We start from the raw sequence: 25,101 nt of genomic DNA, 5'->3' as shown, positions 1-25,101 counted from the left end.
ATCTCTTTGTGACTTTTTGTTTCTTACAGAAACATGATCCACTGTTGATAACAGTCGCCTCACTAAACCTTCCCCCATACTTCTTAAATTATTCAGCCCACACTCTCTCGGCTTTCATAAAGTATTAGAATTAATGCATGCTACCTCGTCCCCTCCCCGTACCATGTGTTACTGTTTTTTTCCTAAAAATCATGGTCAAATACTCTCAAAATAAATACTCAAAATTAAATTTACTCTCCTAACCATTTTTTAAGTGCACAGTTCAGTAGTGTTAAGTACACTCACATTGTTGTACAATCTCCAGAACTTTTAATTCATTCCACAAGTATTTATGGAGCTCCTTGAACTCCGGAGTGCCTGGGCCACCGGGATGGTTAAGACACACTTTCTGTTCCGTTTGATGAGGAAGACGGATGAGAAAACCAGTGCTTTCAGTTCAGTATGGCCAGAGTTGCGAGGTGCTCCTTATGGGATTGGATCCTTAGGGGGCTTCTGTGCTTTGGGATGTGACCTCATTACCACCCAGTGGTTCAGGGCACCCCCTCTTCTGGCTTCTTGGTGGCTACTTGCTGGCTGCTTCTTGCCCCATCGCTCCCTGGAGCAGTTTGCCACCTCTGCTCTCGGAGCCCGGGGAGGAGTTGGTACATGGTGCCTGTGTGAGGGCCAAGCTCTGTAGCTGAGCCCACGTGGCCCGGGGCGGGGGCAGGGTGGGAGAAGGGTGCTGTTGCCAAACCCAGAACTCAAATCAAATCAAACCCCAAATCAATGGTTTGCCCAAATATAGTAACCTAGACCTTCCACCCATTGGGTTTAACCTAAATGTGCTGTCCTTCAGCCTGGAAGCTCAGCATCCTCCAAGAATGACTTACATGATTCTTCTTAAGTGCTGTTAGTCCGTTTTCCTTCTGAAAACCAACCACAGTGACGTGGCCGAAATCCCAGACTAGGGGCATGTGAGAAACTAAACAGATTGCAGAGGACTGGCTCCAGGTCATGTTTGGTTTTGTGCATTTTCACGGAGACGTCTTGGAAGTGAAGGACAGTCATGGCATTCTTGTATAGTACATAGAGCTCCTTGTAGAGAAAGTTTATTATGATGATGAGCTCACAGGCTCTCCTCCTTCCCCTGAAAAATAGACTGCAGGTTTAAGGCTCATTTGCCTTAGCCATCTGGATATGTACCCTGATTCTCCATTGCATGGTGCCAGACTGTACTGGGTTTATAAATACCATGAAGTGTGCACAGGTTTGGAATGCAGGCTTTGAATTCACATTGCCTCATTTCTTACCAGCTCCCTCACTTCACTGGATAACTTGATTAACTTACTTAACCGTGCCCTAGTGTTTTTGCCAGTATAATGGGAATGCAGATAATTGTGCTTACCTCATGAAGTTTTTGGAAGAATCAAGTAAGCTAATAATGCCTATATGACACTTTTACATAGCTTGATACCACGTAAGGACTCCATCGGTGTTAGTTACTCATGAATATTAATTAATCAATTCCATGACAATTACAGCTGTCATTCTGCAGCCATTTTTCTGTGCCTCTCGTTTTCTCATTCCGTATTAGTTATGTATAGTCTATACATTCTGGTGCATCCATTCTGCACCAGATACACCTTTCACACTCAAACACTGTTGCCTGGGCCCCCACGACCGTTAAGAAGCGTGCAGGTTGAGTCCATGTGAAGGCTTCTCCTTGATGGGCTCTGAGCCTGAGCCCCCAGTCCGAGGTTCTCCCTGTGAATGCCTTTCCTTTCCAGAATTACTTCTCTCCTTTTCCCTTTCTCAGAAATCATATAGCTTCAGTACTGCTGTCTTCCTTTCCCACTTGGAAAGGTTATGAGGTTAAATAAGTGGAAATCAGCCGCTTGAAATATTTTACATTGAGGCATGACCTGTCATAGCATCTTTTTCAGTAATAGGGATTTTGCATTTTATGAATTACTTTGTTGAAGGGTTTCTTTTTTTTTTCTGTTTGAGCACCACCTTTATAAACAGATTTCCTTGAGCTCTTTCACTTAGCACAGTTGATTTAATTTCTATTTGTTCTTATGCCCAGACGCTATGGTTTTCATGCTTGTAATAAAAATACACAGACCAAACCCTGATTTTTTTCCCACTCAATATTATATCCAAATATTTTGAGATGTTAGCATTTTTAAAAGATGAGGTTGTTCCTAAATGCCTACCAGTAAGGAATTGGTTAAATTTCAAATGGTGACGTACATCAATATACAATGTCATTGAATAATGTCCAAGACATATGGCTGTGTTTTTTAAAAAGCAGATTACAGAATGCCATATTGTTGTAGGACTTCTCCTGTAAACATTTGGTTTTTTTTATTTTTATAAAAAAATGTCTCTAAGAATAATCAGAGTGTAATCAGTGGTTTTCTCTGTGTAGTAGAATTTCATGTAATTTTTATTTTTTCTCTGTATATTTCAATAAAATCAGAAAAGTCACATTAAAGCTGTTCCATTTTAGAAAGAGAAAGATGGCAAGGTTGGATCAGTGACAGCCTGTTGCTTGGAGAGCAGGAAAGGTGAATGGATCATAGAGGGAGAGAAGCTGGAGCCTGGATGGCAGGCTGGTGTGTGTGGGTGGGATAGGGCAAGCAGGGGGAGGGGCTTCAGCAAAGCAGTTAGGAGATGCCCCACAGAGAAGCCCTTGCCCTTGATCTTAGAGAGGTCATTCTCACCTACTATAAATAAAATCTTTACTTTTCAGAAGCCTTTTGAAGAATGGCTCAGAGGGTAAAATATGGATATTTTAAACCATTCCGAGAAGCCTATACAAAAGCACCAAGAAAAATGCAAGTCAGGATTGACTAGAAGTGGAAATGAAACTTCTCAGTTCCAGATATTAGCTAGAAAAGTCACATGAATGAAATAGCCTGTGTTGAAAATTTAAGCTTTTAAAAACAGCAATTGAAAATTTAAAGTTTCAATGCCAGCCCAGCAGCCCACTGTTGCCCAGTAGTGGGGCTGTGGCCACCCAGGCCACTTTTGGGTGAGACCTACTCACTTTGGTTTACAGAGCACCCCCCCTCCTCCCCCCACCCCAGCCCTTCCAATGGCATAATAAACAGGTGCTGAGGGCAGGGCAGGACAGTATGGTCCAGGAGATTTTGTGAAGTTAGAGGACTCAACTGCCTTGAAGAATCTCCGGACCGACAGCCTCTTGCTCAGTGCTGGTAGTCTAGGACTGGGGGCTCTATTTCCCTGCCCAGGGTCTACATTTACCTGCTGTCTGGGGGTGGGTGGTGGTGGTTGCCTTATCAGCACATATTTGTTAAACCCAATTTATATGTAGAGGGAAGGGTAGGGGATGGGACAGCACTTAGCCCTGAACTTCCAGTGACTTGCCATCTGAAAGAAATGATAAGTGACAGAAAATGGTAAGTGACAAAACCACGATAAAAAATAAGGAGAAAAATGACTAGTTGTTACTTAAACTGAATACCATGATGTGCCAGGCCTTGTGCTAGACTTGACCTTCTCATCCCACTCATCCCCTCAACAATTTCTTTAATAGATTCTATTATCTCTGTCTACACCAAACAAGCTAAACAACTCCATCTCAGAGTTAGTGAGGGCAGATTTGGGATTTTAACACTGGTCTTTCTGAATCCAAAACCCAGGCTCTTAACCATCATGCACCCCTGCCTCTCAGCAAGGAGGTATAGAAAGTAGGTGCTTCAGATGGAAGGGAAGGAAGCAGCATGGGTGCTGGTGGTATGATGGGGGAGAAGGCTCCAGGGAGGTGAGCTCAGAGCTGGCCCTGAAAGGAAGTCAAAGCAGAGGCATAAATGGAAGGCAGAACAGAGGGCTGGTATTTCAGGCAAGAAAAAGGGTTCAGAGAAATGAAGAAAGCAGTTAATAGGTATAATGCTACAAAAAGTTCTTGGGCCACATAGGCTTGGGAAATGCTAGGCTAAACAGGTTTATTTACTGCAAGACTTGTCAGAGCCTTTAATGTAGTAATAATGAATATTGTATATCTGCACCAAACATATTTGTTGACCTTGGAGAGTATTTCATGGAATAATAATCTAGAATATCCTTTGGCACAGCCAGGGCTGTTGTACTGAATTTGTTGGGGGAGTTGCAGTAATCAAAGGAGGAGAGGGAAGGAGGTTCAAGAATGTCAGATTAAAGAGATATATCCTCTAAGCAGTGGGGAGCCATGAAGGGGGTACCCATTGTTTATGTTATGTATAGCCTGGTTGTTCTGTTCAGGATGGTGGGGGTGGGTTGGGGTTGAGTACTGAGGCAGACCATCCAGTTAGAAGGCTCTTCTACAGGCTAGTATGAGAGGAGGGTGTCAGGCATTTTAGTAGCAGTGTGAGTGGAAATAATGGATTTAATAAAATAGTAAAGGAAAGAGCCAACAGGTGGCTGGCTGTAAGGGATGGTGGGAAGCCTAGGATATGGGCAAGTATAGGGATGTTTCCTGGGCACCAGCTTTTGGAATAAAGACATAAGGTTTGACTTGGGGTGTGCCCAGTGAGAGCTGGTGATGTGCTCTTTAGGTAGAGATGCCGGAATATCCTCCAGGAGAAAGATCTGAGTGGGGAAGGTAGATTTGAGAGTCACTGGAATCAAGGCAACTGCTGTGGCAGGGATTTCCAAGGGAGCAAGAAATCAAGCTGGGCTTGAACTCTATATCTGGAGGTGAATCCCTGTCCTGGCAGCGTGTGGGGAAAGATCAGTGGAAGTAGAGGAACTTCTGTGAACATGCTTTAAAAAATAAGAACCCTGAGGCCTAGCGAGGGGATGGGAGCAGCCTGAGGCCCTACATCTGGTTTGTGTCCGAGCTTCCCCAGCACCTCCCAGTGCTTTTTCTCATTTGCTCTTCAGGGCTGCTGACTTCCTCTCCTCAGTAACATATATAGCCGTCTGGGGTTAGACATTTGCAGGTGCTTCAGGAAGGCTACAGGTGGCCTTCTGACCAGGTGTGGCCACAAAATGCCCACCAGGACTTTTGGCTTGTCTGTTCTTGTCCCCTAAGCCTTTCTGCAGGGCGGCAGAAGGGCCTGTGTGGCCTGGGGGTCTTGTTTGCTGGACTGTCTCCTCTGAATCTTTCCCCTGCGCCCCCCACCCCCACCCCTTCTCACCCCCCCCCCACCCCCCCGGACTGGGGTAGGGGAGCCTGAAGTGTCTGTCTTTGAGGCTGGAGACCAGGATGTCTGCGCGGGACTGCTGGCTCTCTGTGCCCTCCACCTTGCCTGGCCTCCTCCGTCTGGGGCTGAATATGGCCCAGAGCCTGCTTGTCAGCACGTGGCTTGGGTTTCCGTGTTAACGTTCCCAAATTGGGATCGAGGAGGATTGAGTGTCCGTGCTGTCTGATCATGCTGAGCCTTCTCCAGCAGGCAGCTGCGAACCTTTCAAAGGGCTGTGTGTAATTGGTTTGGGAGATGTTGGCGGGGGAGGGTGGGGACTGAGACGGGGACAAAGAAGTCAGTTTTTAAAAGAAAAAAAAAATAAATGAACTTAACAGCCTTGGGACATTTGGGTGGGGCGTGGCATTTGGGTACACTGAAACCCCTTTCCTCTTTACCTTCATATTTTTTCCACTTCCAGAGCCCCATTTGGCCGGTGCCTTACTGACCCCTGCAGACCCCTTCCGTGTAAATACAGCCTCTGTCTCCCACCCCCTCGCTCATTATGCATTCCTTTAATCTGACCCGTCTCCAGGTCGCCAGCTGGCAGAGACTCAGCAGATTCCGAACCCCAGCTGGTGCCAGAGTGTTTACACGGGCAGGGAAGCTTGGCAGACAACTTGCCCCTGGGCTACTCAGCTGTAGGAAAAGGTAGAAAGACATCCTGGAGATGAGTGGCCCCGTTCATTCTCGTTCGTTCTCGTTCGTTCGTTCGCAGACTCACCCTCCTCCCTCATTCACCTTCCCCCTCCTGGCTCCCCTCACTCCAGTTCTTGCTCTATCCTGAAAAAATAGGAGGGAAAAGAATTTCTTTGTGTCAGAAGAGGTGCTGGGCTAGGGCTCCCTGGCTTATCCCTTCCATCTAATGTAGCATTTGGGGCACATAAGGCAAAGAACCTTTCACTTCCTGACAGGAGTTGGTCAGAGATGATTTAGAAGCCATTCTTTGTCAGTATAAAGTCAGTCCCCATTCATAGTGGGTGTGATCTTGCAGAATCAATACTAAAAGCTATGTCATCGAGTGTTCCTGATGCCAGACCTGGGATTTGTTAATGCAGCCTGAGGTCAGTGGTGTCCTCAGGGGCCTATGTTCTCCTGTGTCCTCGGTAAAGGACCCCTGGGACACTCAGACGGGTGATCACTGATCCCCGGTGAGGGTTGTTTTGATCGGATTTTGTGAGAAGTCAGTTCCAGGGTGTCCCGTACAACAAAAGCTAGTCATCGTCAGCACCACTGGGCATTCGGAACTCAGCTGGCCCAGAGAGAGGGATATTTCCAGCATGTATGTATGGGAGAGAGTTTTCCTGATGGGAAGTGCCCCATTGCCAGGGGTTGTATTGAGGTTAATTATCATCATGCGGTGTTAGTATTAAGTCTTTTATTTGAGGAGCAGAATTGCATCAGTCAGGGTCCTACAGGAAACAGATGGGGTGTTTAGAGCAAGGTATTGAAGGCACCATTAACAAGGGTACAGACAGGATCAGGGGAAACAGATAAGGGATGGTAAAGCACCCCGGAGTTTACAAAAGTGTGAGATAGCCCTAAGCCTGAGGGGACCAGGGATGGAGCACATACAGAACTTCTTCAGACATAAGGAGGAAAGGGAAGATGTGGGGGAGGTAATGCCGGGAGCTGTGGCTGAAGGAGGGGGGCTGGACCTTTGATGTAAATCCGGGTCACTGCCACATCTGCCCAGCAGGGAGGGAGCCAGGTGACAAGCTCCCTCCTTGAGCTCTCTCATCTCCTGCGGATTCATCTGAAGCCAGCGGTCCTGGAAGCCCACTGATGCCTGCTCCATAAAGGTCACCTGCTCTCTGCTCTGGGGCATAGGGACAGAGTGGAGAATGGACCCGGAGGGCCAAGTGGGGAATTGTCCAGCCCAGTAGCACTCACACAGTCTATTTCCTATTTGAATCCTGCCTCACTTACACCCACAGGCAATCGGAAAAGGTGGCAGGGCAAGACTGACACTCTTGAAATACTGCAGACTCTAACACAGGCTTTCTGGACAGATGTTTCCTGACTGCAATAAAGCCAAAGAGCGTAACGCATCCACCTTCAGCTACTTACTGCCTTGGTCTCTGGTGAGACCAGGATGGCCCTCGCTTCTTAAAAGTGGCACTATATCACATGCGTCCATTTCCATCTTTTGCGGCTAGCTCGGATGATACTCAAGTACCACTTAAACCCATTTCCTTCTCTTACCCTTACTCTACTCTTTGCACGCTCAGCCCTCAGGGACCAGGAGGAGTTTCCAGTGTAGCATTAATGGAATTCTAATCACCGTGTCCAGTTACCACCAGTCTTTGACTATTGGTATCCATCAGGAAATTACTTTCGTAACAGCTTCACGTGGAGGCGCTCGGGCTCACTTGTCCATTAAGTAACTGATAAAATTTAATTGGTAAATTATGAAATATGGGACCACTTTTAGAGTTTTGTGGCTGGAAATAGAGCTTGAATCTTCAGGTTACAGTGTTGTTTGCCTTTCTTTGAGGGAAGCAACTGTTTCTTTATCTGGGCTTGGATGGTTTGGGGAAGCAAGGTTTTGAAATGCACATTGTGCTGGAATTGGCACGTCTCTATTGATGAACTAACTCAGAGGATGGAGACAGTTGACTTTGGGGCCCAGTAACTCTTAGAATAAATGAGTGGATGGATGAATGGATAAAAGCTTTAAGGACTCTGAGAGCCAGATCTCCTTTCCTCTTTTCATTTTAGACTTGTTTGAAACAGATGAGGACACCTGAGATCGAAAGTTGGCCCGCACAGAGGATAGTCCCCCAAAGCCACCATGATGATATTAAGCTAGAAGGTGCTAATCTGGGTCCCCTTCGTGTGCTTTCTCAGCACAGTAATGACGCTTTTCTAACCCTGAGCCCCTTCCCCTCTTCTTATCCCCAATCTAGGTCTTTCTAGCTTAGCTCAGTGTCTCCCAGAAGCCTTCCCAGAGGAGATCATAAATCTCCAAACCCAGAGAACTTAACTGATATTTACTGAGTCCCTCCTTAGTACCAAGGACCCTGGGCATGCAAATATGAATATAGCCATGGTCTCTGCCTTGAGAAAGGAAAAGAGCCTTCATTTCTCCTTTGCCTAATTGTGTCCAGATCCATGACATCTTTTCCTGTCTTAAAACTAGCTTTTCACAGATCAAAGTCTTGCTTTGATCATTAGTTTTTAGACACATTACTCGGGTAGCATGGTGGTGAAGAATCCAGACGTCCTAGTCTGATGAATCTCGAGATCCAGTTCTCTCTTGGGACTTATTAGCCATGTGCCTCTGAGCAAGTGTCTCAAGCTTTCTGAGGCTCACTTGTTCTGTACAGTATGGCCTCTGGGAGTATGAAAGGAGATAATTTCTGTCCTGGCACGTGGTAGGAGCTCAGTAAATAATAGTAGTGCCAGTAGCAGAGGCAGCCGAAGTTTTTCTAGAGTTGGAGGTTAAATGAGGTAATCCTGTTTGGTGTTGAGCACAAGGCCTGGCATTTACTCAGATCTTACACGTTAGTTGTTGTTCTTTACAGGGTTCTTGAGGGTTACATGGGGTAATCATAGAAAGTGCCTCAACCTTGCCTGGCTCGCAGTAAATGGTCAATAAAAGGCAGTTGGTTTTATCACTTCTGAAATAAGGGAGTTGGACTAGATTGATAACCTAGCTCCTGATTTTGGTCTCTGAGGGAAGAAAATGAGTCTTACAAGTTTTCAGATCTACTGTAGCCTTGGGCCTTGCCTGGATGATGCACTCAAATATTTTGTGATTGATTATATGTTTCTAACTCTGTTTTTCTAGAGGTGTTTCTAAGCAAATGCATGTTTCTGGAGTGTGAAAAAAATGTCTTACCAGCTAGCTTTGCTCATGTGTGTGCCCGTACATGTGCATGCGTGCGCGCGCGCGCACACACACACACACACACACACACACACACACACACTGCTTTCCTTGACACATCTGTTTAGAAAACCTGGTGTGGCCATTGTGAGATGTGGGAAAAAAGCCCCAGAATCACCCCTGTGGCCACGGCGGCAGTCACAACAGGTCTCAGAACAGGGACCTTGGCCCATGGCCAGATACTTATCTGCGTGTCTGCGGGTTCTGATTCCGAACCCCGTCAGTCTGGCCAGAGACAGCACAGGCTGATGGAATGATAGGAAGCCAGAGCCTCCTCGTGGCCCTCTGACCAGCACCCCACCCCGGGAACCCACAGAACAGCTATCCTTTTGCAAATCCATCCAGGTGACCCTGCCTCTCCCTCTTGGGAAATGAATGAAAGTAGAGTCATGGCCACCCAGAGTGATAGTGTAGCACTGGTTCAAAGGAATTGGCTAAATAGAGGGCATAAACGTTTCCTAGTCTTGCTGTGGATATAGTTGGGGGGGGGTGTTAATTTTGGTTTTGCGTCTCTCCCCAAACCCCCAAGTCCTTGGTAATCTTCTTTCACTTGTCTTTTCCTCCTCTGATTTATATTGATTCAAGGCGCATTGATCGAGCTGCTTCTCTGTATCTGGTATTTGTATCTAGACACCGTCAGAGCTTCGGAGAGAGGGATCTTGGGGAACCAGGAGGTATGGGGCCTGACCAGGAAGCTGCCCAGGACTGGTGTTCTCTTAGGGCATCCTTCTCCTGCGGTTCTAGGTGCCGTTAAGAAAGAAGTTTCCTTTGGATGGATGTATTCCTCTCCAGCTCCCCCTACTCCTGTGCATATCCAACCACTCTTCTCTCATTGTCTTTCTCTCACGAATCGACTCGTAGGTTCAAGCTTCCCCCATCCCCTCCCTGACCCCCCTCCCCCCATCTAGCTCCCAGCCACCTGAACAAGCTTTATGGACCTTTGTCTCCATTCTTCCACTTCACATTCACCCACGTACACTGACTTCCCTCCTTCCTAGAACGTTTACCCTGCGAGGACCCAGTAACCTTCTGGTCCCCAAATCTAATGGAGTCTTTATGCATTCATTTATTCCTCAAATATTTTTGGAAATCTCACTGTGTGCTGAGCACCATTGGGACCCATCAGAGAGGAAAAAAATAAAATAAATAAATAAATAAATAAATAAGACTGCTGCCCCTGTGCAGTCTGCATCTCAGCCCCCAGTTGACCTGTTCTCCCTGAAGCTCTCCTTGTGCTGAGCACGGGCTCCTCACTGCTCACCTCCCTTGGCTGCTGGGGCCCTTTGGCTTTCCTCTGGCCTCTGACTGGCCCTTCTCAAGTCTCCCCTTCCCAGCCCTGGACTTCCGTTGTGTCTCTGTTGATGTCGTCACCGTCTACAACGTTTTGAGTTAACTGTCATAACACCTAGCATATCTTATTTGAATTATATGTTTGTGCATCTGCTTCCTGACCAAGCCCCGGGCACCCCTCTTGACTACTTTTCCACCTTAATTTATCGTGCCATTGAATCTTCTGAAAATCACCCATCACTGTCATGCATCTGTGCCGTTACCTGAATCCAGGCCTGTATCATCCCTTGTTGCGGCAACCTCCTTCCTAACCTTTCCACGCTGCCCGGCTCACCTCCCCTTCCCCAGAAAGAATGCACTTTCTGCGTGGAAATCTCACTGTATCTTCCCGTTAAAAATCGTAGGTGGCTACCTCCCACATGTAGGATAAAGTCCACTTTTTATACCTGCCATAAAGGACCCTTCATAGACCTGCTTTCTGCCAGCCCTCCAGCCTCATCCCCATCTACACTCAGACATTCATTTTTCCTGGGAGTTACATTTCTTCTACTTCTCGACCCTTAGTGCAGGCAGCCCCTTTCTGGCCTTCTTTTGGCTCATCCGTCCCTTAGAATACGGGTGAGGCAGAACCTCATTGGTGATGTTCCCCATGGGATGGGGTGGTTAGGGGACTCAGTGCGCATTTCAGTCAGGGGACCCCCACTGGTCTCTTGAATTGCTTGCGTGTGCTGTAGTCCCCCTCATCTGTGGTTTCCCTTTTCGCGGTTTCAGTTACCTGCGGTCAACTATGGTGCGGAAGCAGATGATCTTCAGATGGTCAGTAGCCTGATGCTATGTCACGAGGCTACGCCATTCACCTCACTTCGTCTCATTATGTAGGCCTTTTATCATCTCACGTTGTCACAAGAAGAAGGGCAAGTAGGGAACGGTGAGATATTTTGAGAGAGAGACCTCATTCACATAACTCTTATTACATATTGTTAAAATTATTCTGTTTTATTATTATTGTTGTTAATTCCTCACTGTGCCTAATTTACAAATTAAACTTGATCGTAGGTATGTGTGTTTGTATAGGAAAAAACATAGTATACGTAGGTTTCGGTACTGTCCCCACTTGCTGGCATCCAGTTGGGGTCTCAGAACGTATCACTCACGGATAAGGGGGGACTACTGTACCTGCTAATAACGATGGTTTTGTTGTGTTATAAGTAAGCTTTTACAGACTGGTTTGTCTGACTGGGCTCTACATTTGGGTATTGCCTTTCCTGTCTGGGATGGTGTTTGGATTAGGAGGGGTAGGGGGGCATTCTTGTGTCTCGGATTTGAGGGGCCAAAGCTCGGAAATGTGAGGTGGGGTACCTGTGGAATCCTGTGATGCCAGCTGGGGATCTTGATTCTCTCCTAGGCACTAGGGAGTCATGGGGGACTGTAGAACAGGGCCTGTAGTGTTTTAGCAAGATGGATCTGTCATCTTTCTTGGTGTAGTCGGGAAATGGCAGAAAGAACAGCCAAGGATAGTCCTTCAATCTGCCCTCTGCAGGGCCTTGGTTCCTGCCTCAGGGGGACAGAGCAGTGGCTAAAGAGTGAAAGGAGCAGACCCACATTCCCACACCCAAGGCCTTGGCAGGGGAGAGTCTTTCCTCTTTCCCTCCCACTCGGTGTGTGTCTGTGTGTGGCTCTGTCCTCCCCTCTGTCAGCTCTCACTGTGTGATTGTCTTGCATGGAGATTATCTGTGTTTCTTGGCCAAAGTTTAAGGTCACTGGTGTCCCAGGCAGTTCCTGTTTCTTTTTGTATCCCCCTGAAATACAGTTACCCAGTGGGCCCAGGCGAGGGGACACCTGGCCTCCTGCCTCTTGCTCTAAGGCCGGGATTTATTATGTCAAGTGGGGTGTTGCACATCAAGCCTGGGATGAGGGTGCCTGCAGCCTCCTGTCAGCCTCTGAGGACCAGCTGTGAGTTCAGATTGAGGTCCAGCCTCTCCCTCTGATGGTTGGTTTGCTCCTCAGGCTGTCTTTACCCTGTGTGAGGTCACAGTCAGTCGCCTGGGGTGCTGAGAGGCTGGGCAGAGAAAAAGCACACCAATGTTTAGATGTTATTTAAAATACCACTTTCTGGGGTGCCTGGGTGGCTCAATCAGTTAAGTGTCTGACTTCGGCTCAGGCCATGATCTCGCAGTTCATAGGTTTGAGCCACACACCGGGCTGTGTGCTGACAGCTCAGAGCCTGGAGCCTGCTTCAAATTTTGTGTCTCCCGCTCTCTCTGTCCCTCCCCTGCTTGAGTGTGCTGCCCGCCCCCCCCAACAATGAATAAAATAAAATAAATTACCACTTTCTATTAGTAAAATGAGTTCTGTGGTAACGTATATTGCCAGATCTGTGGGGTGCGGGGAGAGGGAGATACCTTGGAATATGGCATTCTACCTAAATATTGACATTTGCCCAGACTTTGCTTATTAGGTTTAGGGGTATGGAGAGATTGGTTTGTGGCACATTGTGGGTAGTGTTTACCTCCAGCCATGCCTTTGGGGTTAGATTTGTATTTTCTGTTTATCTGTAGCACATTTTGGGGGGATCTCTTGTCTTTTAAGTTGTTGTTTTTCTTCTCCACTTTGAAGATGATTCAGAATATCCCCTGTGAATATTATTTGCTGACAAATAAGGATATTTGAGTGCTAGATGTTTTTCATTAACCTTCTTGGCCTTGATTTAATTCACTTGAATCAAATCATCATCATTAAGTTCTGTTTATCAGGTGCCCCCATTCAGGTGGTCCTTGACGGGTCTTTGCAGACTCAGGTGTAACAGGCTGGATGCCAGCCCAGAATGGGGTTATAATGCATGTCCCGTAGGAGCGGGAGGCGTTGTAACACAGAGAGTGGTAGGAAGTAAAGGTGTGATGCGGAATCAAGATGCACATTTAAGAGCTCCCTTGCCTGACCTCAACTCCTTGCCCTGTGTGGAAGAGAATGGCTCTTACTGGTATTAGGATGGTACCATGGTGGCCCATTCACGGGGCTGTTCCTTAATCCCTTTCACCCCTCAGTGGAGTAGGGGTATGCAGAAACTGGGACAGCAGAGATCACACTTCTCAAATTCCTATAGAGTGGCTTATTTGCAAAACTCACTTATTTGCCTTCTAGCCCTGGTTCTCAGTTTAAATATGGACAGAGGTGGACCCTCTGAGTCAGGATCTCTCTTTAGGTGCCCTGACACAGATAACTAGAAGAATCTGAAAGCTCCCTGTGTGAGTCAGCCGTCAGCCCCCTGATGGGCCTGGTGTATGGCCCTTGGAGATGGCTTCACTTCACTCCATCCCTGTGAACTCACAGTTCATTTTTCTAGTAAGCTCTAATCCACATGGCTGGCTCTTCAGACAAAACATGGGGATCAACATACTGCTGTTTTGAGTTGGATACTTTCCAGAAGGTAGAGACTAATTAAAGATGGTTGCAGGAGAGGGATCACTTTCTGCCTTCTCTTTCTTTCCTGAGTGTAAACAGATGAAGGCCAATACACCTGGGCCCCGCCTGGTCCAGCTACTCTGGGTTTTTGGAGCCCCTGAGTAATCCTTTCATTTCCTCAAGTACCAGGAAACGCCATAAGTTCCTCGAGGATGATTCTCTCTGGCACCCACTTATGATGATTGACGACAGTTAGCAACTTGCTGTCGCAGACAAATCTGTAACGATTCGAATTACCCCCTTTGTGCTTCCTGCTTTATGGAGCTAAAGCTTCTTTAAAAACCACAGCTGATCGACACTGTGGCACTGTGCGGTGGTCTTCTTCTGCAGTCTAGTCTGAAATGTTACCCAGTCTTTATTTATTTATTTTTTAATGCTTCTTTATTTTTGAGAGAGAGTGAGTGGGGTAGGGGCAGAGAGAGAGGAAGAGATAGAGAATTGAGAGTAGGCTCTGCACTGTCATCATAGAGCCCAACATGGGGCTCGATCTCACAAACCGTGAGATCATGACCTGAACTGAAATCAAGAGTTGCACGCTTAACCAACTGAGCCACCCAGGGGCCCCTAAAATGTTACCCAGTCTTAACTTGCAACCTGAAATGCCACACTCCAAGACTTTTTCATTTTCCTATTTCAATTTTTAATTTATTTTTAATTATATATTTACTGTTTATATTCTGTCTGAATAGGTGGCTTTTGGTCACATTGAGAAATATTTTGTTCAGACCAACAAAACATGTGTTTTGGGACTATCCACAGTGCAACCAGCCATCTGAACTCCACCATGCAGTGCAAGAGAGATACATCCGAAGAGTATTGACATTCTAAATTATCTTATGTGAATACTTCTTTATTTTTCTTTAGTTTTTAGCTCCCACAAGGAATGATTTATGAGTATGCTTGCTGTCCAAATGGCGGGATAGCTATTGGGATGTGCAGTTGGGAGAGTGCAGTATATAATCAACTAGAATGCTAGAAATACTGGTCAAGGGGTCTTTTTTTTTGAGGGGGCAGATGAGGGGTATATATACTAAGGCCTTGAGAGAAGAAATACATTCATATGTTACCTAAGGCTATCTGTAGGGCACCAGTAGATCAAGTTCAATCTATGTAAACCGATTGCCTAAATATGTAGTCTTCCTGAAGTTGTCATTCAGTTGTGGATATAAAGGCAGTGGAGGAGAGCTGGCTTTAGGCTACCTCCTGTCTTTCAGTACATAATTAACTTCCCAAATTGGGGATGGATCACATGACAAATTCAATCTTCAGATGCATTTTTTTTAAGCCCATCTTCAAAGATTTTTAAAACTCTGGAAGTGACCCTTTCTAAATTCCTGTTTATCCCAATATAAAATTGAGAACTTGGAACTGATGAGTATAACAAAGTGGGTAATAACAATTTGATCATGGCCGTTCTGATTATGGACTTTTCTCATAAATATGTATTGTCATTTTTAAGTCCAAAATAGAAAAGTGTGATCATCGCTGTTCATGGTGAGTCTGTTCAACGTTGTGAACATGGGCTCGTGGAGAGTCCGTTGTGTGTGTGCTTGCGTAGCTTTGCTAAATTCTTATATCAAGGCAGTTTTTCAAGTGAGAAAACCAGGATGTCTAGGCGTTGCTGAAAAAATCACACAGAAAGGTACTGTCAGAACTCTGCCTCCTGGTTTCAGGCGCTCGGCCCTCCCAGCCAGCTTCTGGTCATCCAAAACGTAGAATTTCAGAACGCAGGAGTAAAAAGCATCTTTGTTTCAGCTGTATCTGCCTTTCATTGAGTGACAGAGGGGCTGCAAACCTGGTCCATTGAGTCCTGCTCATGTACTTGCAGGTGACCAGCCCGCCACCCAGGGTTCTCCTGAAGCAGGAGCCCCGGGGAGCAAATGCTTGGGGCTAAAAGACTCTTTATTAAAAAAAAAAAATCTTCCCCACCAATTGGGCGTAACTTTCAAATGTTTTCCTGTCTGACTGAAATTTTCCTATGCACTGCCTCAGCAGAAAGATGCAAAATCAATTTTGGGGAATTCTGAGCTGAGACCGTTTGGCTTCCAGAGAGCAGAGGCTGAGCTGGGGGACAAGGACGTTTCACTTGGCCGCCCCCTGTGCTTCTTGGGAGGAGGGGCGCCATGCTGGCTGTCCCTCGTAGGGTCAGGGTCCCCCATGTGCTTCTCTTTGTGTCCTGGGCCCTAGGAGGGGGTGGTGGACGTGCGCGGGACAATGGCGGCTGGAGCAGAGCTGTTTCTGTGAAACAGGCCACATACCCTCTCCTGTCCTCGGTGGCTGGTCCTCCACCCCGGCCCCCTTCCAAGGGCCCACGCGTGCTTGTGACTGCCAAGAAATAAAGAGAACTGGCCAGATCTGAGGGTGAAATACTACCGAAAAAGAGAGCGATGAGGCTGCTTTCATTGCATTTCTTCTCTCTTATCTTTGGTGCCCAGATACCAGCTTGCATTGAAAAGACAACAGTTTGGGGCATTTGGGAACCCTGGTGTGGCCGGAGGCTGTGGCTGGCAGGCTGGTCTATGGTGGGTTGGGTCAAGAGGCCTTGCTTTTCCTCGCCCTGTCAGATACAGGTGATACCCAGGCCCTGTCTCCACAAGGTGGAGAAACAGTAATATGGTTCAGACTTGGGATGACCTCCCAGCGAGCTGTCAGCATGAGGCTGTGCTTTTGGGGGTTGATGAGAAATGGAATCCTGAAATGATAGCCTTTTGGAGCGGAGGGTGGAGAGGATCTTTAAGGACATCCCTTCTGACCACCTTAGTTGGCTTTATCCTTTCCACCTTATCTGTAAAATGGGGATATTATTAGTACCTACCCTTAGGGTTGTTGTGAGCATTACATGAAATAATTTATGTCAAGCACTTGGAACTGTGCAAGGTGCAGACTAAGCACTTGATAACACTAACTGTCCTTTTTGTTGTTGTTGTTAATGGATGAGAAACCTGGGATCCAGAGAGGTAAAATACCTTGCCTGTGGTCACCCAGCTGCCCAGGAGCAGAACTGGGACTGGAATCCAAGCCCAGTATGCTTTGCCAAAAGCAGCTATTTCACCGGCATCTTTGGTCTCATTGCAGCCAAGAGCTCAGATTCATGTGCCCCTAATAGAACACGGCATGCGGAATGATTTTAGTTTTGTTATGGCTACACAAGCATGCTCAACATCACTGTGTTTGTGCTTGATGCCCTGTTTTAGTTAAAAGTTCAGTGAAGCTGTGTGTGTGTGTGTGTGTGTGTGTGTGTGTGTGTGTGTGTGTGTGTGTGTGTTTGAGAGACAGAGAGAGAGGGAGAAAGGAGGGAACGAGGGAGATGTGGCTCCCCCTCCATAATTTAGTGTACCCCTTTAGTGTATTAGCACATTTTCACTTTTAACCTTTCACCCACTGAACCTGGCATTTAAAATGCTATTAAACTCAATAATGTTTCCTATAAACAGCCTTAAAGGGATGGGAGATAATTGGAATGACATTTTTAATAGGCTCCTGTTTCTCAGCCCTGTGTGCTCTGCAAACCCAGTGAGAACTTGCAGAGAGCAGCTTGTTAGCTGTTTTGTCCTTGCTCTGAGGTTGGCAGAGGGTTATGGGGTGAGGTTTTGGGGTGCCTTTTAAAGAACAAAGTGGCTTTTATGCTGGAGAAGTAGAATTGCTTTTTTTGAGTAGTCTTTTTTTTTTTTTTTAATTAATGAACATGGTGAATGCAGGAACCAGTCACTCCTTCCTCCTTCAGATGCCTCCAAGAAAGCACGGAGCAAATTTCTGGCCACCTTAGCCTATGAGAAGGACTTCCTGGACTGCATTTTTGTGGATCAGTCTCATTCCTCACTCTTCCTCTTTGCCTCCAGTAGATAATTTTTGTTCCTTTCCTGCTTCTGTTTTGTGTCACCATTCTATTTTATGTGCCATATTGTGAATATCCTAAATGTTTTTGGGGAACACATTTTTAAAAAATCACATTGAAGGGCACCTGCGTGGTTCAGTTAGTTGAGTGTCTGACTCTTGGTTTTAGCTCAGGCCATGATCTCGTGATTTGTGGGTTTGAGCCCCACATCGGGCTCTGTTTCGACAGTGCAGAGCCTGCTTAGGATTTGCTTTCTCTCCCTCTCTTTACTCCCCTCCCCCACCACCTCTTTCTCTCAAAATTAATAAATAAATAAACTTACAAAAATAAAAATCAGATTGAATGTGCCTTTTCTGCTTATACAATTGTGAGGTCTCAGGAGACCATTGTACCCCTCTGGGCCTCACGTTTATCTTCTTCATCCGTGAAACAGAGGTACTGATGTCACCTTACTGAGACAGACTAAAATGGGGGGGGGGGGGTAAGCATGGCCACCTATAGAGAAAGATGCAGGGCCTCGAATGGTTTCTGCTGCTATGACCCAGCGGTTAGGGATAGAAAAACACTGGAATTTGGTGTTTTTGCCTTAATCAGAGTCCCAGATCCTATTCTCTCAGAATCATGTCCAGAAAACCTCTGTTAAGCAACCATCTCTGGTTACTAACTATGGCTGCTTGCACCATTAGTTCATCAACTAGGTATGTATGAGATGCCTACTACGTGCCTCGCACTGGGCTGGACCCCAGGGAGAGGGAGAGGACATGCAGATGATGGGCCGAGGGGCAGCCAGCTGAGCACAGCACTGGCTCCCCTACCTCATCGCTGTATTCATTTAACAAGAGCTCCCTGAGTGCTGGCTGTGTCCTCGGCACCATTGGAGGTGATGGTTTGGAGATAATCGAGACGAGTAAGATCCACACTTTCCTGGAACTTGTATTCCAGTGAATGGAGAGTGTAAAAACAAGTAAAGATAAACCCTATAAAGCTATACACTTACAGTGGGTAAACTTTATAGTGTGTAAATTATACCTCAAAGAGGTGTTACAAAAAATCTTGGCCCTCATGGAGCTGGCAGTCAGGTTTGTCCCAACAGTTGATCCTTGTCCTTCACACATTTTGTGCGTGCCGATGCTCCTCCTCGCTAAAATTTATTTGTGACTCTGAACATCAACACTGGGCAATTGTGTGGTCATTTGTGAACATACACACAGCAATGGAAAATTTGAGTCACCCAATGAGCACATTCCCAGCTGACATCAAACAAGACCATGCTTTGCCTTCTAGTTTCAGCTCTCCTGTTGTAAGCAAATGTCTTTTTTGTGGTCTATCCAGTGCCACATTTTTTTTTTCATTTTTGTGCTTTTTGTTGGTGATTTTGCTGTTTAAAATGGCCCTCACCCCTGGTGCTAAAGTGCCATCTGTCGTTCCTAAGCATGAGAAGGCCCTGATATGCCTCACAGAGGATGTACGTGTGTTAGATAAGCTTCTTCAGGCATGAATTATAGTGCTGTTGGCCATGAGTTTAGTGTTCATGCTTTAGCAATATATTATAAATACAGCATCCTTACACAAAAACACACATAGTGATTGGTTGATGGAAATGTTGTGACCAGACTGTTGGTACCTAACTCTATTTCTCCTGGGAGCAGTGGTCCAGTGTTTGCTAACTCAGTGTCCGCAGTGACTTCATTGAACAGAACTACCATGAATAACAAGAATTGACTGTATATTCAGGACCAGGGAAAGAATATATATATGTACACCCCATATAGCAAATGTCTGTCTTCTTCAAAGAAAAAAAAAAAGTGAGATGATTCTTCAGTAGCTGGAGTAGTGGACTCTATATATTTATATCTCCTGTCAGAGCTCATTTTATTCTGCTGAGCTTTTTGGTGTCGAATATCATTTGACCTTGTGGGAAATATTAGTGAAAAACACTAGAATGTATAAGGAAATTTTTATTAAATAGCCAGTTATTTATATGTTGACATTAGTAAAGAAAAGTTGACCTGCACATTCTCCATGTAACTAACCATACTTCAGATACTTTGATGTACATTGAATAGATTTGTATCTTGGTCCATATGATACTGAGCTTAAGATGTGATTTAAACATTATTTATAGGCTATAGCTCTTTTTAAATTTTTTCATTCTTTCATCCCTTGCGTCAAGTTATATAAACACAATTCAAGTTGTAATGTCAAAATAAAAGGTAATAAATTCCAAGTAAGATACATGCAGAGGAAAAGCTCTCACAGAATTGGCATCGAACATACAGAGGGAGACATGAATATGGGCTGCAGAAGGTAGGAAAGCAAAGGACACAGAGAGGGTGGTAGGTTTTTACTTTACATATTTCTGAATTGTTCCTTTTTTTTTTTTTTTAAAGTTTATTTGTTTTGAGAGAGATAGAGATCAGGGGAAGGGCAGAAAGAGAGGGAGAGAGAATCCCAAGCAGGCCCCTTACTGCCAGCGTGGAGCCCCACGCAGGGCCCGAGCCCATAAATCGTGAGATTGTGACCTGAGCTGAAATCAAGAGTCAGATGCTTAACTGACTGTGCTACCTAGGTGCCCCTGAATTGTTCAGCTTTTTAAAGTATGTATGTTTCTTTAGAAGTTAAAATAAAAATGTACTTAAGACATAAATTAATTAAATTCTGTGAAGGGCACAGGAAAAGTTCCTAGATAGAGAGCCTGACAGCCTTGCTTAGACAAGGTGGTGAAGGCGAGTCTCTGTGTGAGTGGCCTTGCAGACTTGGCTGCATGTGGGAGCGCTCTGGGGAGCTTAGCGACATGCTGATGCCACGAAGGATGAGGTTTAATGGACTGGGGGCGGCCCAGGCATAGACATTTTAAAAGCTTACCTAGGAATTCAAGTGTGTGAGCTAGAGTTGGACACCAGTACTCGATACATGGAACTATAATGTGTCTTAGGAATGGACTCTGGCCAACTTAAGGAGGCTCTCTGGGGGTTCATGCAGTTGATGAGGGTCTGGGGCACTCCAGGGCAGGGCGGTGGGAGCTGCAGAGGAAGAATCTGGTTAAGCACCCGGCACTGACCAGCAATTCCTACATTCCTGCCCAAATTTCTGAGTCCAGGAGAAGGTATCTGATTGGCTGGTCTTCTGTCCAGGGGAGAGGGCCTGGCCTTGTCATCCCTCCAGGAGGAAGGTGGTCATCAGGGTAATCTCCAAACATGCATGTGTGCGTGTACACACATAAAACACACACAGCTGGGGACAGGTGATGCCCTCAGGGAGCCGGGAGTGGATCCTGGTCAGCCAAAACCTCATGGAGGTCCACTCCACTCCATGAAGTTAAAAGATGGGTGTGTTTCCTGGATGAAACTGAATGGAGGTTTGTGCCTAGAACATATGTAGTTTGGTAAATATACATATTTACCTAGAACATATGTAGCATGTGCCTAGAACATATGTAGTTTGGTTTTGTGCCTGTCTGCCTGCCTTTCTCCTCTGTCTTCCCATCTGTTTCCTCTGGCTTCCTCATCTTCCCTTGGGGGGATTTCAGCCTGAGAAGACAAAGCTTACTTGCAAAAGAAGTCATGGCGGACAGTATAGAGTCAGGCAGTTAGGTCACGGATGACCAGTGTGAGTAGAGTCAGGTACACGACCAACACATCATACACTGACGCCTGAGCCCTACTAATAACTCTCATCGCCACATCCCTAACAGCTGCCTGCAGTGAGACACCACCGTGGCTGGAGTGGTGGGGGGCTTCATGACATCATGCGTTCAGTTGGTGTAGCAGCCAGATGGTGTCAAGGAAAAGCTGTGGGCGACAGAGAGGTGACAGAGGACCACCAACGTGACAGCACTGGGGCAGCTCCTGCTAAAGAGTGGGAACAGAACAGTTGAGTGAAGCAGGCCAGCGCAGACTCAGCTTTTGATTTTCCATCTTGTCCAGTGAGCAGTTACTGAGGCCTTCCTTGTGCATCTGGGTTAGTCCCTGTGTGCAGGGAGTGGCACCTGACAGGTAAAGGCATAGACAGAAAAGGTGGTATGGTGGGGGGCACAGTGGAAGAAAGCATTCCACTCTGAGCAGCTGGGGGGGGGGGGCTTGGTGGAGAGCTATAGTTGAGCTGGACTATGATGGATAAATGAGATTCTGATCAATAGAATTTGGGGAGGGGGGATGTAACAGAAGTAGGATACAAAATGAGAGGGGCTAAAACCCCCAAAAGGAAAAGTAATGGGTACCACATTTTGTCTAAACCAGTGTCCCTCTGTTCTAAAGAAATACAGGCAATTGGGGGCACCTGGGTGGCTCAGTCACTTGAGCTTCTGATTTAGGCTCAGGTCACGATCTCACAGTTTGTGAGTTTGAGCCCCGCGTCTAGCTCTGGGCTGTCAGCCAGCAGCCTGCTTCGGGTCCTCAGTCCCCTCCTCTCTCTGCCCCTCCCCTGCCCATGCTCTCTCTCTCTCAAAAATAAATAATGAAAACATTTTTTACAAAAAGAAATATAGGCCATTGGACTAGAAGGGACGTTGGGAACATCCTGAAAAAGGTTTTGTGGACCACAGTAATAAGATAGATTTGGGGATGGAGGTGGGGGAAGACCTGTGGATTTGGATAGGGCTTTGTGTTTTCCAGAGCGCCTTCTTATCCCTAGTCTCATTTGACTTTTTCCCTGTGAGCATGACAGAACATGTCCAAGACAACAGCACAAATACATGAGAAGGCTTGTGCATCGCTGTGTGCAAAGAGCAAATGACACCCCGCTGCAGAGGAGTGGGTCTCGGTGATGGGGAGAGTGGCCACGGACAGTCACCTCCCTCTGGGTGTGTTGGGAGTCCACCCGGGGAGGGTCTTGGTTCCACGCTACTTTCTGCCATGCCCAGTGTGTTTCCCCCACACCCATGGTGCAGCCTTCAAACCTTTCTATTTAGAGGAGAACCAGCAAGTCTTTATTGCTGAGGCGTATCCAGGGCCCCCCTCCTCACCTGGCCTCCTCCCCTGCTCCACAACAGTGTGGATGGTACTTCTGAGCCCCAGCTGCACATCAGAAACATCTGGGGAGACTTCAACCACACCCACAGTTGGGCCAGCGCTACCCAGATATTACAAGCTGGTATATTACAAATGTCCCTGATTTTTGTGGACAGGGAAACTGAGGCTCGGGTGTAAGGTTACACCTAGCAAATGGCCGAGGCAGCACTTGAACCCAGGTAGTTATCCTTAAAGTCCAAGCTTTGAATCCCCACATTTTGTCATCTCTTCTCTGCAGGCTGAATTGCCAGGGTACTGATTTGGTTATTAATAACCAGGTGACAACCATAGATTTTTCACAACACAAGATTTTATTTAAAGGCAGCTTTCGAAATAAACAAGCCAGCAGTGGGGGGCATTATGTCTTGTCCTGTGTCCTGCAACACACTGGATGTGAAATTAGCAGCTGGAGTTCTCTGTTTCTGAAGCTCAGGTGTAGACTTTTGGGGCTGCTGTCCAGTGTGCCGTTAGCCTGTGCGCTGGGGGGATCCCCAGCTAGGTCTGAAGCTTCTTGAAGTCCGTGTCCTCATTTCCTGTTAGTTTCTGCAATCCAAAACGCCGGGTACCTGGAATGAACTTAATACATACTTGAATGAATGGCAGGCAGATTTGTACAGCCCTCGGCTGCCAAGCACAGCTTGTTTCGTTTCCATCCTCAGTGGGTCCAAGTCTAGATACCGTGCAGGGCCCCACGCTGTTTTGTTGGGTTTTAGTGCAGGTATTGGGAGGCTTGTCCTTAAAGGTAAACGGGGAAACAAACAGTGCAAACTCCTCCTTAGGTGAAACCCTTCATTGGACAGGTCTGTGGGTCCGAGATGCAAAAGGGGTGGGCCCTGGGGGCTGGTAGCAGGATCCACTTGTTTCTTTTGATGTGACCAAGAAACTAAATTGGAACATTTTCCCTTTATTTTACAGGTCACCGCTAAGACTGCCTTCCTATTTATTTTACCTCAGTATAACGTTAGCGTGCCTACAGCAGGTAAGGAAAGCACTAGTCTCTGTCTCTCCCTGGCCCTGTTAACTCTGAAGGACTTGGACTTTTCAGATATTGAAGCTCAGCATCCACCATTGTAGGACCGTTAAGATGCAGCTGCAGGCCACTCACAGCCCTTGGCCTGTGGCTCTGCAATCTTGGTGTTCTCAGGTCCCCCACCACCAGGAAGCAGGCATTGCACCTCCCTTTCAGTTGCAAAGCCCTGGGTGTCCTCTCAGTGAAGAAAGGGGAAATTTTTGTTTGCTGAATCTACTTCTTTCTTCAGTAATACAGAGGTGAATTGACTTGACTTTAAGGTGAGATTCTCTTCTTTGCCTAGCTGAAGGACTCTGGGGGCAAATCCCTTAACCCATGGCATACAGAGGATATAGTTTCTGTAGCCAGACTCTGGGGAAATCATGCTTCGGGGGCAGCCAAATCAATTCCTTCACCTGAGGATCAAAGTGAGAGACACTAGCAAGAGAGCAGGAAAACCCAATGCTGGTGAAGGAAGAGATAGGAAACACCGTGGCCAGCACTGGCAGTCAGGAGACACGGCAAACGCTCGCTGGTCCCAAGGCACACCCCAGCCCTGGTGGGCACACTGGATTGTCTTGCTCAGTGCCACGTGGTCCTAGGTCAGGTTCCGCCTTCTCTACTCCTGTCCCTCACGCTTTTTTTTTTTTTTAATTGAAGTATAGTTGAGACACCATGTTACACTACCTACTCCTGTCTCTTGAAAATCCTAATAACTAACACACCGCTAGATCCAGTGGTACTTACCATTTACTAATTTAAATTTTTTTAGCTTTTTTTCTGTTTTTAAAAACGTTGTGCTAAATTTAACATAACATACAATTTACCATCTTAACCCTGTTTAAGTGTACAGTTCAGGGGCACTAAGCACATTCACACTGTTGTGCAACCATCACCACCACCCATCTTGCAAAACTGAAACTCTGTACCCATTAAACAGTAACACCACACTCCACCCCCCACCCCTTCCCTCCAACCCCTGGCAACTCCCATGCTACTTCCTGTCTCTGTGAAGTTGACTATTCTAGGTACCTTATGTAGGTGGAATCATATAGTTTTTGTCTTTTTGTGACTGGTTAAAATTCCTTGTATGGAAACATATTTCAAAATGACTCCCAGAGGAAATTTATAAAATGCGGATAAACACAGGAAGGTAAAAATCACCTGACACCACCACCGACCCAACCACTACAGTTAAGGAATATTGATTCTTAACCCAATTTTTTGCTTTCAGCATATGATGAACCTTTTTTCCAAGCCATTAATTAATTATGATTCTATTCGATAAGATATTTTGAAAAGCTGCAGAGACTTTCTCCTTTCTTTTTCTTTCTTTCTTTCTTTCTTTCTTTCTTTCTTTCTTTCTTTCTTTCTTTCTTTCTTTCTTTCTTCTTTCAAGAGGGAGTGTGAGTGGGGGGCTCAGTGTGGAAAGCAAC

General features: G+C 46.2%; 1 protein-coding gene across 1 annotated transcript in view; it reads left to right on the top strand.

Annotated features, from left to right (window-relative positions):
- TRAM2 (translocation associated membrane protein 2) overlaps window positions 1-25,101 on the top strand; it is an 83,377-nt gene that overhangs the window by 19,229 nt on the left and 39,047 nt on the right. Inside the window, exon 2 of the mRNA XM_086707064.1 lies at window positions 23,572-23,635. Within this exon, the coding sequence (XP_086563190.1) occupies window positions 23,572-23,635 (64 nt within the window). The remainder of the gene's footprint in view (window positions 1-23,571; window positions 23,636-25,101) is intronic.

The sequence above is a fragment of the Puma concolor genome, chromosome B2, assembly GCF_028749965.1.
Source record: "Puma concolor isolate L17-30 chromosome B2, mPumCon1.1.hap2, whole genome shotgun sequence".
Taxonomy (NCBI): Eukaryota; Metazoa; Chordata; class Mammalia; order Carnivora; family Felidae; genus Puma; species Puma concolor.
This window is presented reverse-complemented; position numbering and strand designations above follow the sequence as displayed.